The sequence below is a fragment of the Antechinus flavipes genome, chromosome 6 (assembly GCF_016432865.1).
Source record: "Antechinus flavipes isolate AdamAnt ecotype Samford, QLD, Australia chromosome 6, AdamAnt_v2, whole genome shotgun sequence".
Taxonomy (NCBI): Eukaryota; Metazoa; Chordata; class Mammalia; order Dasyuromorphia; family Dasyuridae; genus Antechinus; species Antechinus flavipes.
In genome coordinates this window covers 187,634,852-187,648,948 of record NC_067403.1, presented here as the reverse complement: position 1 = coordinate 187,648,948, position 14,097 = coordinate 187,634,852, and the positions used below count along the sequence as shown (strand labels likewise).

Sequence of the window (14,097 nt, the reverse complement as noted above, 5' to 3'; positions counted from 1 at the left end):
CTCATGGAGGAAAGAAGAGGGGTGTCCTGTAAGTTGATGGACAGTTTGTGACCAGAATTGATTAGGTGGCAGATGTAGCATGAGTGTGATGATTTGGGTAGAGAGAGAACTAGAAGTAGCACTGAGGATCAAGACACATCTCCACTCCCACACCTGGACCACTGAGTCAAGGGGATGAATGAGGGTGCCATCAATGACCAGAGAAAAAACTCTGCAATCCTCCAAGTCCCTCAGGAAGAATAGCTTCCCTTTTAGAAATGCTTGTTTGGGGTGTGCTGGTAAATGTTTAACAATTAGCTGTCCACCAAAAAATGTGCATAAAACCCACTTTTCAGCTTGATCACTATTAGTGACATTTTCTCCAGCAGTTTCTCAAATCTAGAAGTTGACAAAATGAGCCCCGGAGGGTAGGACCAGTGAGGTATCGGTGCTCACTGACCATTTGATAATGGGTTCTAGGAGTCCTGGGGTCTTTCTTAGGGTGGCCTGTCCAGTTTCTCAGCCCCTCTGCCTCTCCCCCAGGATGGAGTCTGAGGCTGCCGCCCAGCTGGAAAGACAGCACGTCCACGAAGTCTACGAAAGCACAGCAGCCTGCTTCAGCGACCTGCAGGGCAAAGCCTGGCCGCGGGTCCGCCAGTTCCTGTTGGAGCAGAAACCCGGCAGCCTCGTTGCAGACATAGGTAAGCCTGGGGTCTCCCTGGATGAGGGGGGCTGGCGGAAGTCGAACCTTGTGTGGTGGGAATCCACATTTGGTGGATTGTGGCTTTTGTACATGCTCTCTGAGGAATCCACGGGTCTTTAGTGAAGACTCTGTAGGAAAGGGAAGCAGACTCTGTACATGGTCCCTTCTAGGTCCTAGATAATTGCTTATTCCTTTTCCTCCTCAATGCCCCCATCTTTGCTCCAGCCAGAGAAGATTATCTTGAGAACTTCTTGTCTCAGCTGGCAAAGGCACCTTAAAATGGTCCGTTTTTTTTCCTGTTATGTATATCAAAATTTTTATTGAAATTTTTTTATTTTAAAACATATGTCTCAATAAAAAGTTATTTTAAAAAACATATGCAAGGATAATTTTTTTAACATTGAGCCTTGAAAAACCTTGTGCTCCCATTTTCTCCCCTTTTCCCCACCTCCTCCCCTAGATGGCAAGTAATCCAGTATATATTAAACATGGGAAAAAACATGTTAAATCTAATATAGACATACATATTTGTACAATTATCTTGTGCCACAAGAAAAATCAGATCAAAAAGTAAAAACAAAAAATGAGAAAGAAAATAAAATTTAAGTAAACCACAACAAATGCTATGTTGTGATCCAGCCTCTGTTCCCACAGACCTTTCTCTGGGTTTAAATGGCTCTCTCCATCACAGTTCCATTAGAACTGGCCTGAATCATCGTATTGTTGAAGAAATGGTCCAATTTAGTCAGATGATGGTTCGAGAATAGCAGTGTCCAGTTCCTCCCTGGGATCCCTGGGTCAGGCCTTTCCAGAACAAGGTTCGTCCCTCTGTCTGACGCTAGGGTTTATGATAGAGAGGGCAGGGCACAGACTGGAGGGACAGGAATGGAGCCTCTTAAGGATGATAAAGTGACCTCTAACTGGCGATGGTGAATCCTCCACTGCCTCACTCAGAACTTCTGACCAGCTCACTCTCACTCACTGCTCCTCAGCTAATTCTGTTTTAAAAGCGTTGGAAAGAGAGTCATTTCTTCAGTGACCTGCGTTTGCAAACCTGAGCAGGTTCTGTTGAGTGTTTTAATCATTCTAGATCAGTCCCTTGCGGATAAAAGCAAAGTGACCACTCATTGTACCCTTCCATGGGGCCGTGATGCTGTCCCCATGTGCATGTCCTCACATCCCCCACAAGTGCAAATGCGCCTCTTCTCTGCGGTTTTTGTCTTTCTCTGACTCTCGCATCCTGCAAGCCATCCCTTGGCTGAATGCTGGTGGGTGCCAGCTGGAGATGAGAGGGCTCTTCCCACCCATCACCCAAGATGGGCTTCCTTAGGCCAGATTTGTTCTTGTCATTCCATAGTAACCCATGAAACAAGGCAGAACCACACAGCATGCCGTGGCAGGCAAATGAATTGGATTTGGCTGAGGGAAGGCTGTGCAAAGTCACCAGCCGGAGTGAACGTAAATAGCCTGGCACAGTTAATGCTTAATCAATACTTGTTCACTGACTAATACTACGTCCCTTCCGGACAAACCAGAGCTGACTTCCCTACCCCCCATCCAGGCCCTCAAGATTCCTGCCCCCTCCCTTCCCTCATACTTTTCTGTTTCCAGAATGCCCACCCCTCCTGCCCATCCCCTTCCCTGGTATTTTTCTATTTCCAGAATGCCCACCCCTCCTGCCCATCCCCTCCCTAGTACTTTTCTGTTTCTAGAATGCCCATCCTTCCTGCCTCTCTTGTCTGATTCCCACCTCCCCATTCCCTGCTCCTGAGATTTCACCGGTGTCCCCAGGTGAGGAAAGCCTTTCTGCTGGTGCTTGTTGGTACTTTCTTGGCTGCTGGAGGTCTCCAAGGAGAATGTGACTTACCTGGACCAGAATGAATCCAAGATTGGGCCCACTCCACGAGGGCACACTGTCTCTCTGAGACTTCTCCTGGGCATGGTCACTAAGCATTATTTTGCACATCACTCATTAATTCCTTTAAGGGAGGGGCCCCTTGGATCGGACTTCCGCCTTCTGATTTCTTCTTTGACGACCTCAGTCACATTGTGTACCATTTGTGTGGAGTTGCCCTGATTATTCTTGGATCTCCACAGGGGCATCCCCTGAGACACCCTTCTCCCTAAAAAGCACAGGCCATAAGCCCGCCGATTGTATCTTTCACAGGTTGTGGGACTGGGAAGTATCTCCGTGTCAACAGCCAGGTGTACAAGCTGGGCTGCGACTACTGCGGGCCTCTGGTGGACATCGCCCACAGCAGGGGATGTGAGGTCCTGGTGTGCGACAACTTGCGCTTGCCCTTCCGAGACCGCAGCTTCGACGCTATCATCTCCATCGGCGGTGAGGAAGGGAGGGGGACGGGACCCCCTTCCTCCTGATGGACCCCTCCCCCCAGAGGTCAGTTAGCTAACTTAGCATCTGTGACCCAAAGAAATTCCTCGTGGCTCGTGCCCTTGGAAAGATAAAAATAGGAGGGCCTCAAGTGGACCCGGAGGTTCTGGAGAGAGGCTGAAAAGAGTCTCAGGGTGTGTCAAGGTTCTCCCCAGAGGGACATTCATCCGATCCAGAGAAGGGGCCTCAGAGCACATCCTGCCCAACCTCTACCTTTTACAGAGGAGGAAATTGAGACTCAGGGGGATCGAGGACAAAGTTCCACAAATAGTAGTAAGTGGCAGAGGTCCTCCCACTCCAGAGCTGAGGCTCTCCCCAAGCTTCTCCCCAAGCCCGACTTTCCCTAGGAGGGAAGACTTCCTTCTCTTCCTTCTCCTTCTTCCCCAACTTCCTTTTCAGAATCTAGAAGTCATTGAGTCCACCCTGAGACCTAAGGAGGTGAATGGCTTCCTCGGGTCATTCACCAGGGCAGAGAGGGCTGCATTCACTGGCTCTTCCTTAGGACCCCACAATGTAGAGGGGGGTGGACCTCAGGGAAATGGAGTCTGGCTGAAGCCAGAAGAAATCCTTGTCCTTTTTACAGCCTTTTTGTCTGTAGCCGCCCAAGGAGTGTCAACATTTAATACAATTTGGGCAAACCTAAGAACCCAAAGTTCTGTCTTAGATGGACCCAAACATTCCAGAACTTGGGGTCTTTGTAGATATTTTTGGCATTCCTGGAGAAATACCGAGGTCACAACAACATTCTGCATTCAGACGATCTCTAGCCACGTAACGTCAGGTTCAAACCATATTAATAAATGATTGATAATAATCCACACATCGCATTCATTCAATACGTATTTATTAATCACACACTGGATGCATGTGCTAGACACTGTGCTAGGCACTGCAGAGACAAATGCAAAAACTTAAGAGCCCTGGGGCAGCTGGGTGGTGCAGTGGATAGAGCATCAGCCCTGAAGTCAGGAGGACCTGGATTCAAATCTGGTCTCAGACAATTAACACTTGCTGGCTGTGTGATCCTGGGCAAGTCACTTAACCCCAATTGCCTCAACAAAAAACAAAACAAAACAACTTAAGAAACCTTTCCCTCAGGGAGCTTACATTCAATTTGGGGGAAAGGACATACAGATTTAAAAATAAATATACTCATAGATATTCACACACATACACACATATACATACATATATATGCCCATAGATATAAGCACGTATGTCCACATATATAAATAAAATCAACTGAGAGCAGCAGTTTTCACTAGTGAGGGGGCTTACGATGGGCTTCGCAGTGGAAGGTGGCCCTCGAGCTGAGACTGGAGGATCAGGGATCCGTGGAGGAGGAGGAAAGGATGGGTGTTCCTGGCAGAGGGGACAAGCTGTCCAAATGCTCCGGAAACATTTAATGATCCAGACTGACTGAAATGTGGACCATAGGAAGGAGAGACATGAGTAATGAGGATGGAGAGGGAGGTGGGACCACAGCCTGAGGGCTGTCCAGAACAGAGGAGTTGGAGTCTTCCCCTCTGGGCAAGAGGGAGCCCCTGGAGCCGTTTGTGTATCATGTTGGCAGCTGTGCAGGAGGCAGAGGGAGAGATGGACAGGGACATCGTTAGGAAGCCATTGCAGTAGCCCAGGTGAAAGAAGGTGGTGGAGAGACACACACCTGAGGGACATTGGGGTAGGTAGAATCGCTAAGCATTGGCAATTGATTAGAAAGGAGGGGGAAGAAAGAGGGATGATGAGACCAACCTGAATAACCGAGAGGGTAATGATGCACTCACCAGAAACAGAAGAGTATGGAATAAAGGAGAGAAATGGGGGTAGATAATAAGCTGTTTGGGATATGAAGCATTTATTACATCCAACAGATTAGGGATACCAAGCAGAACTCAAACAGTCCCTGCCCTCAAGAGTTTCTAATCTTCTTGGGGTTATCCACATGTTCACATTTAGGTATTACAGAAAATGAGATATGATGATAAACCAATGTAGGAAAATTGGAGGAGGGAAGAAACACTTTTCCTCACTTCCATCATTCTTTCTCAGTTTATATTGTCTTCTTGTGCTTTTTTGGAATACTTCCTACTCATCATTTCCTATTGTTTCATCTCTCCTTACACTTACATGCCACCATTTGTTGAACTGTTTTCCAGCTGTGGCCATGTAATTTATTTTCTCTTCAGTCCCAAAAATATATATCTATGATTCATTAGGAGAACATAAGACCTTTCTCTCTGTCTTTGATCTTGTTGAAATATACGTCTTGCACTGTGATCTCTAGGTTAAAGGACACAAACATTTTAAGGCTATTTTTACCTTAATTCTCCACTGCGGACTGATAGCTTCACCGGCAGTGTATTAATATTCCATCTAACTACAGCTTTTCCAATAAGAACTGTGTCTATCTTTTATCATCTTAGCCAATTTCTTGGGTGTGAGATGAAACTATAGAGTTGTTTTGATTTGTATTTCTCTTCTTATTAGAGCTTTGGAGAAACCTTTCACATTTTTTATAATTATTGTTGTATTTCTTCTTCCTCTCCCAGAGAGGATAGGAAGAATAGGAAGAATCAGCTCTTAAAATAAAGAAAGAAAAAATAAAGAGTTGAGCAAAACTAATCAAGATGTCAGAATGATCTGATGTTAAATATAATATTCCATATTCCATCTGCAATGAAGAGAAGGGAGGTATCACATCTCATCCTACAATTTAGCAGGATTCTGTTTCTGTTGTTCAGTTGCCATTGTTGCCTTTTCAATTCACGTTGTTATTGGTATCATTGCTTATATTGTTTTTTTGGTTGTGCTCTCTCTTCTTTCCATTAATTCATGTAGATCTTCCAAAGCTTCTTTGTGTCCATCACATACATCATTTCTCATGGAACAATAATATTCTATTATATTCTAGCACCACAATTCAATTAGCAATCCCCTAATTGTTCCCAATTCTTTGCTACCACAAAAATTGCTGCTGTAAATATTTTATTGCAGATGGAGCATTTTAAAAAATTCTTTTTAAAAATTTGAGTTCCAAATTTCTTCCTATCTTCCAACCCCTGTCCCAACCCATTGAGAAAGCAAGCAATAATATAGCAGTTATACATATGAAGCCATATAAAACATATTTCCATATTGGCCATTTTGGGGAAAGGGGCATGAAAAATAAAATGAAAAAACATATGCTTCAGTTTGCACTCAGAATCCATCAGTTTTTTCTCTGAATATAATTGAAATTTTCTTTATGAGTTCTTTAGGATTGTCTTGGATCACTGCCATGATCAGAGTAACCAAGTCTTTCACAATTGATCATTATACAATATTGCTATTATTATATACCAGAACATTTATTTTAAAAAGATCTCCTTTGGGCATATACATAAGAATGGAATTTCTGCACTACAGAATATGGACATTTAGTACTTTCGTTGCAAAATTCCAAATTTTATTTTCCAGAATGGTTGGATAAATTTTTCTAGAACTCTTCTAATATTGATTAGTTCCATCTTTTTTCATCTTTGCCAATTTGCAGAATAGAAGGTGAAAAATCAGAGTTGTTAGAAATAGTTAGCTGGTGTAGTGAATAGAGCACCAGCCCTGAAGTCAGGAGGACCTGAGTTCAAATGTGGCCTCAGACACTTAATACTTTCTAGCTATGTGCTAGTCACTTAAATTACCTCAGGAAAAAAAAATCAGATTGTTTTGATCAGTTTATAATCTTTGATCAGTTTTCCATTATGGGAATGGTTCTTGGACTGTATTTGTGTTGGTTCCCCCATGTATTATTTGTGTATCAAACCTTTTACCAAAAAATTTTTTTTTTCTCTTATTGATAGTTTCTTTTCTCATCTTGGTAGAATTGATTTTGTTTGTTATAACTTTCCAATTTCACATAATTGGTATTCTCTTTAATCAAAACCAGAATATTCTAAACCACGAATAGGCATTGCAATTTCCCATCTCTGTGACAGCTCACACTTTTTCCTATGCTTGGATTTTCTTTCTTTATCCATTCAGCTGCAGAATTCTGAGACTTCTAAAAGCCCAATTCAAATGCTAATTTTTTTCGATAGTTGTCCTATATTTTATTTTTTTTATTTTATAATAACTTTTTATTGATAGAATCCATGCCAGGGTAATTTTTTTACAATATTATCCCTTGCACTCTCTTCTGTTCCGATTTTTCCCCTCCCTCCCTCCACCCCCTCCCCCAGATGGCAAGCAGTCCTATACATGTTAAATAGGTTACAGTATATCCTAGATACAATGTATGTGTGCAGAACCGAACAGTTCTCTTGTTGCACAGGGAGAATTGGATTCAGAAGGTAGAAATAACCCGGGAAGAAAAACAAAAATGCAAATAGTTTGCATTCATTTCCCAGTGTTCTTTCTTTGAGTGTAGCCGCTTCTGTCTATCACTGATCAATTGAAACTGAATTAGATCTTCTCTTTGTCAAAGAAATCCACTTCCATCAGAATACATCCTCAAACAGTATCGTTGTCGAAGTGTATAATGATCTCCTGGTTCTGCTCATTTCACTCAGCATCAGTTCATGTAAGTCTCTCCAAGCCTCTCTGTATTCATCCTACTGGTCATTCCTTACAGAACAATAATATTCCATAACATTCATATACCACAGTTTACTCAGCCATTCTCCAATTGATGGGCATCCATTCATTTTCCAGCTTTTAGCCACTACAAACAGGGCTGCCACAAACATTTTGGCACATACAGGTCCCTTTTCCTTCTTTAAGATCTCTTTGGGGTATAAGCCCAGTAGAAACACTGCTGGATCAAAGGGTAGGCACAGTTTGATAACTTTTTGGGCATTGTTTTCCAGAATGGTTGGATTCGTTCACAACTCCACCAACAATGCATCAGTGTCCCAGTTTTCCCGCATCCCCTCCAACATTCATCATTATTTCAAATGCTAATTTCTCCATGAAGTCTTCCCAGATTATTTCTCCTTCATCTGATTTCACAAAGTATTTTATACTTCTTTTAGTGCACTTAAGAGGTATCATAAGAGCAACATATTAGGGAGGGCCTAGGGGCTGTCTTTGGACTCAAGAGGATCTGAGTTCAGTTCTTGCCACTGATGCATTGGCTGTGTCATCTTCTTGGATTTGAGGCAAGTTTCTCTAAACTAGAAATTACAAACAAGCATTGGTAGAGTTTCCTAATTAGTGAATATCTACCAGGTTCTTATCCCCCAGCCCTATCTGTGCTTATGTTCTTTTTCCTATTTAGAGCGTATTTACTTTGCGTGTATGGCATGTGGTGGAAGATGCTGGTCGGAACCTAATTTCTGCCAGACTGCCTTCTAGTTTTCCCAGCACTTTTCATCCAATAAACAATTTTCCCCATAAGACATGTATTCTCCCAGCCTCCTCGTTCCCCACGTTCTCCCAGCCTCCTCGTTCCCCTACGTTCTCCCAGCCTCCCCATTTCCCTACGTTCTCCCAGCCTCCCCGTTCCCCACGTTCTCCCAGCCTCCCCGTTTTCCACGTTCTCCCAGCCTCCTCATTTCCTACGTTCTCCCAGCCTCCTCATTTCCTACGTTCTCCCAGCCTCCTCGTTTCCCATTCTCCCAGCCTCCTCGTTTCCCATTCTCCCAGCCTCCTCGTTTCCCATTCTCCCAGCCTCCCCGTTTCCCTACATTCTCCCAGCCTCCCCGTTTCCCATTCTCCCAGCCTCCCCGTTTCCCATTCTCCCAGCCTCCCCGTTTCCCATTCTCCCAGCCTCCCCGTTCCCCACGTTCTCCCAGCCTCCCCGTTCCCCACGTTCTCCCAGCCTCCCCGTTTCCCTACGTTCTCCCAGCCTCCCCGTTTCCCTACGTTCTCCCAGCCTCCCCGTTTTCCTACGTTCTCCCAGCCTCCCCGTTTCCCTACGTTCTCCCAGCCTCCCCGTTTCCCTACGTTCTCCCAGCCTCCCCGTTTCCCTACGTTCTCCAGCCTCCCCGTTTCCCTACGTTCTCCCAGCCTCCCCGTTTCCCTACGTTCTCCCAGCCTCCCCGTTTCCCTACGTTCTCCCAGCCTCCCCGTTTCCCTACGTTCTCCCAGCCTCCCCGTTTCCCTACGTTCTCCCAGCCTCCCCGTTTCCCTACGTTCTCCCAGCCTCCTCATTTCCTACGTTCTCCCAGTCTCCCTGTTTCCCTACGTTCTCCCAGCCTCCCTGTTTCCCTACGTTCTCCCAGCCTCCTCGTTTCCCATTCTTCCAGCCTCCTCATTCCCTACTTTCTCCCAGCCTCCTCGTTTCCCATGTTCTTCCAGCTTCCTTGTTTCCCATATTTTCCCAGCTTCCCCGTTTCCTGTGTTTTCCCAGCTTCCTTGTTTCCTAGAGGCAGAAGCTTAAGCTCAGAGAGAGAAAGAACTTAATGAGAGTCAGGGAGTTCATTGGGGTGTTGAGTGAGTGGCGCCCCTCTCTAGGAAGCTGGGAGACCCTCCCAGGGGAGTCTGTCAGACTCTAATTACATGGACCCCATTCCCTACTCCCGCATGTAAGTGGTGCTGCAGTGTTCCTGAGGTGTGCAGAAGGGGGATCAGCCACCTCCCTCACATCCCCGCGGGGCTCTGAGTGCTCTTCTCTTCCTTTACAGTGGTCCACCACTTTTCCACAGTGGAAAGGCGGACCCGCGCTGTGCAGGAGATGGCCCGCGTGCTGGCGCCCGGGGGACGCGTCATGATCTACGTCTGGGCCATGGAGAAGAACCACCGGCACTTTGACAAGCAGGACGTGTTCATCCCCTGGAACCCCGCCCTGTGTTCCCAGTTCCTGCCGGAGCCGGTTCTCGCAGGGCGGAAGTGTGGGTGCGCACCCCCCAGGCCCGCCTCCAGCGGGCCCCCCGGCCGCCTGGCCTGCTCTGTCTGTGGCTACCCCCTGTGCCTTCAGAAGAGGCCGGTGTCCCGGCGCTCCCACAGCCTGGACGGCTCCGGGCCTCCCGGCTGCTGCGGGAAGCTGGCAGAGGTGAGGGATGAGGACGGCGGTTTCTACAGCATCCTCGGGAGGTCATTTCGCTCCTGGTTTTTCTCCCGATCCTTGGATGAATGTTCCCTAAAGGAGCAGGTGGAGATAGCTGGACGCGCCACAGAGGAACTGGCCCCGTGTCACCCCGTGTCTGTCCAGCCGTCAAAGCTCCATCACCTGGACCTCAGGGATCAGGAGCCGTTGTCAAAAGAACAAGATGGTCCCACTGACCCTGGGCTCGTACAAACCCCACAGAGTCCCTCAGGAAGGCCCCGACTCAGAGAGACCCACAAAGACACTCAGACCCAGCAACAAGAGGGCCGTTCTCTCAGGCAACGGGCAGCGGAGCTGAACTGCAGCTCAGCCCACTCTGCGGGCACAGGCAAACCGGCCCCCGGCCAGCTCTGCCAAAGGACTTCCCTGCCCCCTCCCTTTCTCAGCCTGGCAGCCGCCGTGCCCACCGGGGCCTCCCAGCCAGAGGCACTGAGCTCCTTCACCCGTTACTACCACGTGTTCCGAGAAGGGGAACTCTGCCGCTTGCTGGAGCAGCACGTGCCGGAGCTCCAGGTCCTCAGTTCCACCAACGATCATGGTAACTGGTGCATCGTTGCAGAGAAGAAGCCTGAGATGTTGGCCCAATGAGTAGGTGGCTTAGAGAAGACGCTCATGGAAAGAAAGGCCTGGGGCTTGCTTCAGGGGCGGCTCCTATAAAGGCCTGCCTGCTGCGGTTTTTCCACTGAGACGTGGGCAGGGGGTAGGGGTGAGGAGATGGGCAAGGGGCTCCTTTATTCCCCTTTTCCTCTAGTTCTCAGATAGGGATGTTACCTTTAAAAACCAGCATCTTCCTTCAGTCACCATCAGCATCTCTTTTTAAAATTGGGATTTTTCCTTTAGTCCACCATGAATCCTTTTACAAATCCCCTGCCAGAACTGCCCCAGGGAGCACATAGAAATGGGACTAGAGTCAGTGCCCTGGCCTGGAGTGAGTTAGGGTAAATGGGGCGGGAAGGGGCAGGGGGTGTAGCAGATGCCCAAGTGTGGGGGTGGGGCAGGAGAGGTCTGCCTGCAAGGTCTGCAGGGACACTGGCGGGAGCTAGGAAAGACAGCCGGACAACAACAAACCCAGGTCTCTGCCCCGAAACAAAGTCTCTTGGAGACTGGAGACCTTGGGAGTTAGATTTTCTTTAAAGAAGCCGTGAAGCATCATTCATACTTTTATTATGACTTTTGATTTTTTTTAAACTACGCTTTTATTTTTGAATCTTTCTCTCCTTTTTCCACCACTCAGTGAGCCACCCTTTGTAGCAAAGAATGAAAAAAAGAAGACTCAAAGAAATCTAAAAACCCCAGCTGAGGCTGGAAATAGTGTTCCATACCCATAGTCCCGCACCCTTACCCAGAAGGAGGGAGAGAAGCCCATTTCTCATCTCTTTTGGGGGGCTTAGTTTAATCATTATAATTGCACAGGATTCATTTTGGGGTGTGGATTCTCATCATTTCCATGTCTGTAACCACTGGGGCTGTGGGACTTTTTTGTGGCCCTCGTGGTCTTCTGGGCTTTTATCAGGGAGATGATTTGGCAGATTTGTATTTTTTCTCCTTTACTCCCAGGGATACTTGCCTTATGTACTTTTCTCATGTCTTAATGAGAATTCAGAAGGATGTGAATTCATAAGTGAAAACCAGATTGGATTCTCCTCAGGTGAACCATTGAGCAGACATGGAGCTAGACTCACTTTGCAAAAAAAGATCTGAGCACTGGGCATTCAGCAACTTTTTGGCCAGATCCTCGGCCCGGCCAGTCCCTCCCACTCCACCCTCTTCTCAGAGAGCTGTAGTCATGTCTCGTTCCTTAACCATCTTCTGGTCAGCCTCATGGTCTCTGCTGCACTCATATCCTGCGCCATCTCCCTTAAGTTCTAGAACCTCCATACAATTATTCCTACCATAACAACTGCTAAAGGTGTATCATCTCGTCCCCTGTGTCTCTACTCAGTCCCCTATAACTTAGCAAGCAAAACTACTCCCCAAATTCCCCCCCACACCTACGAGTCGCGTCTCCTCCTCTCAGAACTCTCTGAGGGCAGGCGCTGTCGTGGCTTGGTATCTGTATACCAAGCCACGTTGCTGACACAAAGATAGAGCTTCATAAATGTGTTTTATTCATCCATCCATTCATTCACCCTCACAGTTAAGATTCCAGTGATACTTGATTCCACAGAATTTGATGTGTGAGGAAACAACTGTCTTTTATCGAGAAGGTAATGAAGATTTGCCTCTTTCCAGCTTGATGAAAAGGAATTTTGTCAACACATTTGTTCATCTTATTAAAGTAAAATCTAAGTTGGAATAAGGCTGTAACTGGGTTAAATGGAGGGCAGCAGAAACAGACTTTGCCATCAATGTGATTTGAGAGGTTCCCTTCCTGAGGAGAAAGTTGCCAGTTAACAATGCGCCCTTACCCAATGGGTTGGTGCTATCCTGGATGGCAAGGCAAGTGCCATTTTTGTCCAACAAATTCACCTAAATAATGACTTTGGGGTAGTTATTTTTCTTCAGAGACACTCAAGAGACCTGGAATTTGAATTCAAAATCCAGATAGTGAGTCAGTTATTAAACAGTTACTATGATGAGTGAAAAATAGTCCCTGTTCTCAAGTACTCATAGTCCAACGTGGAAGACACCATGCAAACAACCATATACAAGATAAAGGGGAAACAATTTACAGTGGAGGAGTGGAAACAGGAGGAGCTGGAGAAGGCTTTTTGTAGGCGGTGGGAGGTTAGTTGAGACTTAAAGAAGGTCAGTGGACACAGCAGAGGAAAAAGCATTCCAGACCTGGGGGAGAGCCAGAGAGAATGCTCAAAATTTTTGTTTGTGAATGTGAAATATTTGTGAAACAGGAGGTTGATGTCACTGGCTAGTTAGGAAATGAGGTATAAAAAGATCGGAACAGTTGGGGTGGAGGTTGTGAAGGACTTGAAAAGCCAGAGGACTTTAAATTTGAACCTGGAGGTAGTTCTACAAGCTCCTGCCTGGATGGAGGGGAAGGGAAGGTCGGAGCCACTAGTTCTTCCCAAAACTTCCCAGAGCCCAAGATGTTCTCCTTAGCCATGAAGAGTTACCTGGCTGTACCCATCATGCCTTTGTGTTTCTTGAATCTTGTGTGCTCATGTACATACCAGCAAACTATTGGAAAAACCTGTCCTACTCATAGCCTCTGAGGGGAGAATCCCTCCACTAGAACCAGTTTATGAGACTTGCCATGGAGGAATCACCATTCTCCATTGACTTCTCCCTTTAGAAATAAAGCTCCTTGAAAGTGGGGTCTGTCCTGCTTTTTGTATTTGTAGAGCCAGTGAACATCACTGTGCTTGGCCCACAGTAAGTGCTTAATAAATGCTGACTCATTCATTAATTCACTCAGATATTTTTCTAGAACTGATCCTTGTTAATTGTTTAAAAAAAAAAGTAACTTTGCTGAACTAGCTGTACGGTCTTGGGCAAGTCACTTAACCCCAATGCTCTCTGGCTTCTATGCTCGGACTTGGACATGATATTGCAGGTCTGATCTGAACAGAGATGGATATGTCAGAAGCCACCACTTCCCTGGTCTTAAATGTGCTCCCTGTTAGTGCAGCCAAAGTCCAGAGCAGCTGCTATAGCTAACTGTTAGTGCAGACTACTGAGGGCTAGCGAAATTTCATCAAGAACAGGTCATGTCAGATTCACCTGTTTGCTTTTCTTTTGGGGATACGGTCAATCACTAAACTGGTAAAGCAATGTAGACTGGTGATAATTTATTGAGATTTTAGAAAAGGGTCTGACAGAGTCTCATACTACCTTTGTGGCCAAGATGAAGAGAGATGGGCTGGAAAGAGAAAATTATATGGACTTAGAAATGGTTGGATTCTGGAACAGAATAGTCAACAGCTTGTGGTTTGATGTGACCTTTAAAGGCAACGCTTGGTAGAAGGTCCTTGATCCTGGGGTGCCTAACTTTTTTCTTTTTTAATCAAGGATTACCAACTGATGGAAATGACACATTTACCATAC

At 46.2% G+C, this 14,097-nt stretch overlaps 1 protein-coding gene across 1 annotated transcript; it reads left to right on the top strand.

Annotated features, from left to right (window-relative positions):
* The first annotated feature begins 379 nt into the window (after positions 1 to 379).
* On the top strand, positions 380 to 13,467 carry TRMT9B (tRNA methyltransferase 9B (putative)). Its single transcript, XM_051965826.1, has 3 exons — positions 380 to 680; positions 2,850 to 3,023; positions 9,674 to 13,467. Exons 1-3 carry the CDS (start codon positions 449 to 451, stop codon positions 10,681 to 10,683), a joined length of 1,416 nt encoding a protein of 471 aa, XP_051821786.1. The 5' UTR covers positions 380 to 448; the 3' UTR covers positions 10,684 to 13,467.
* Positions 13,468 to 14,097: the final 630 nt, after the last annotated feature.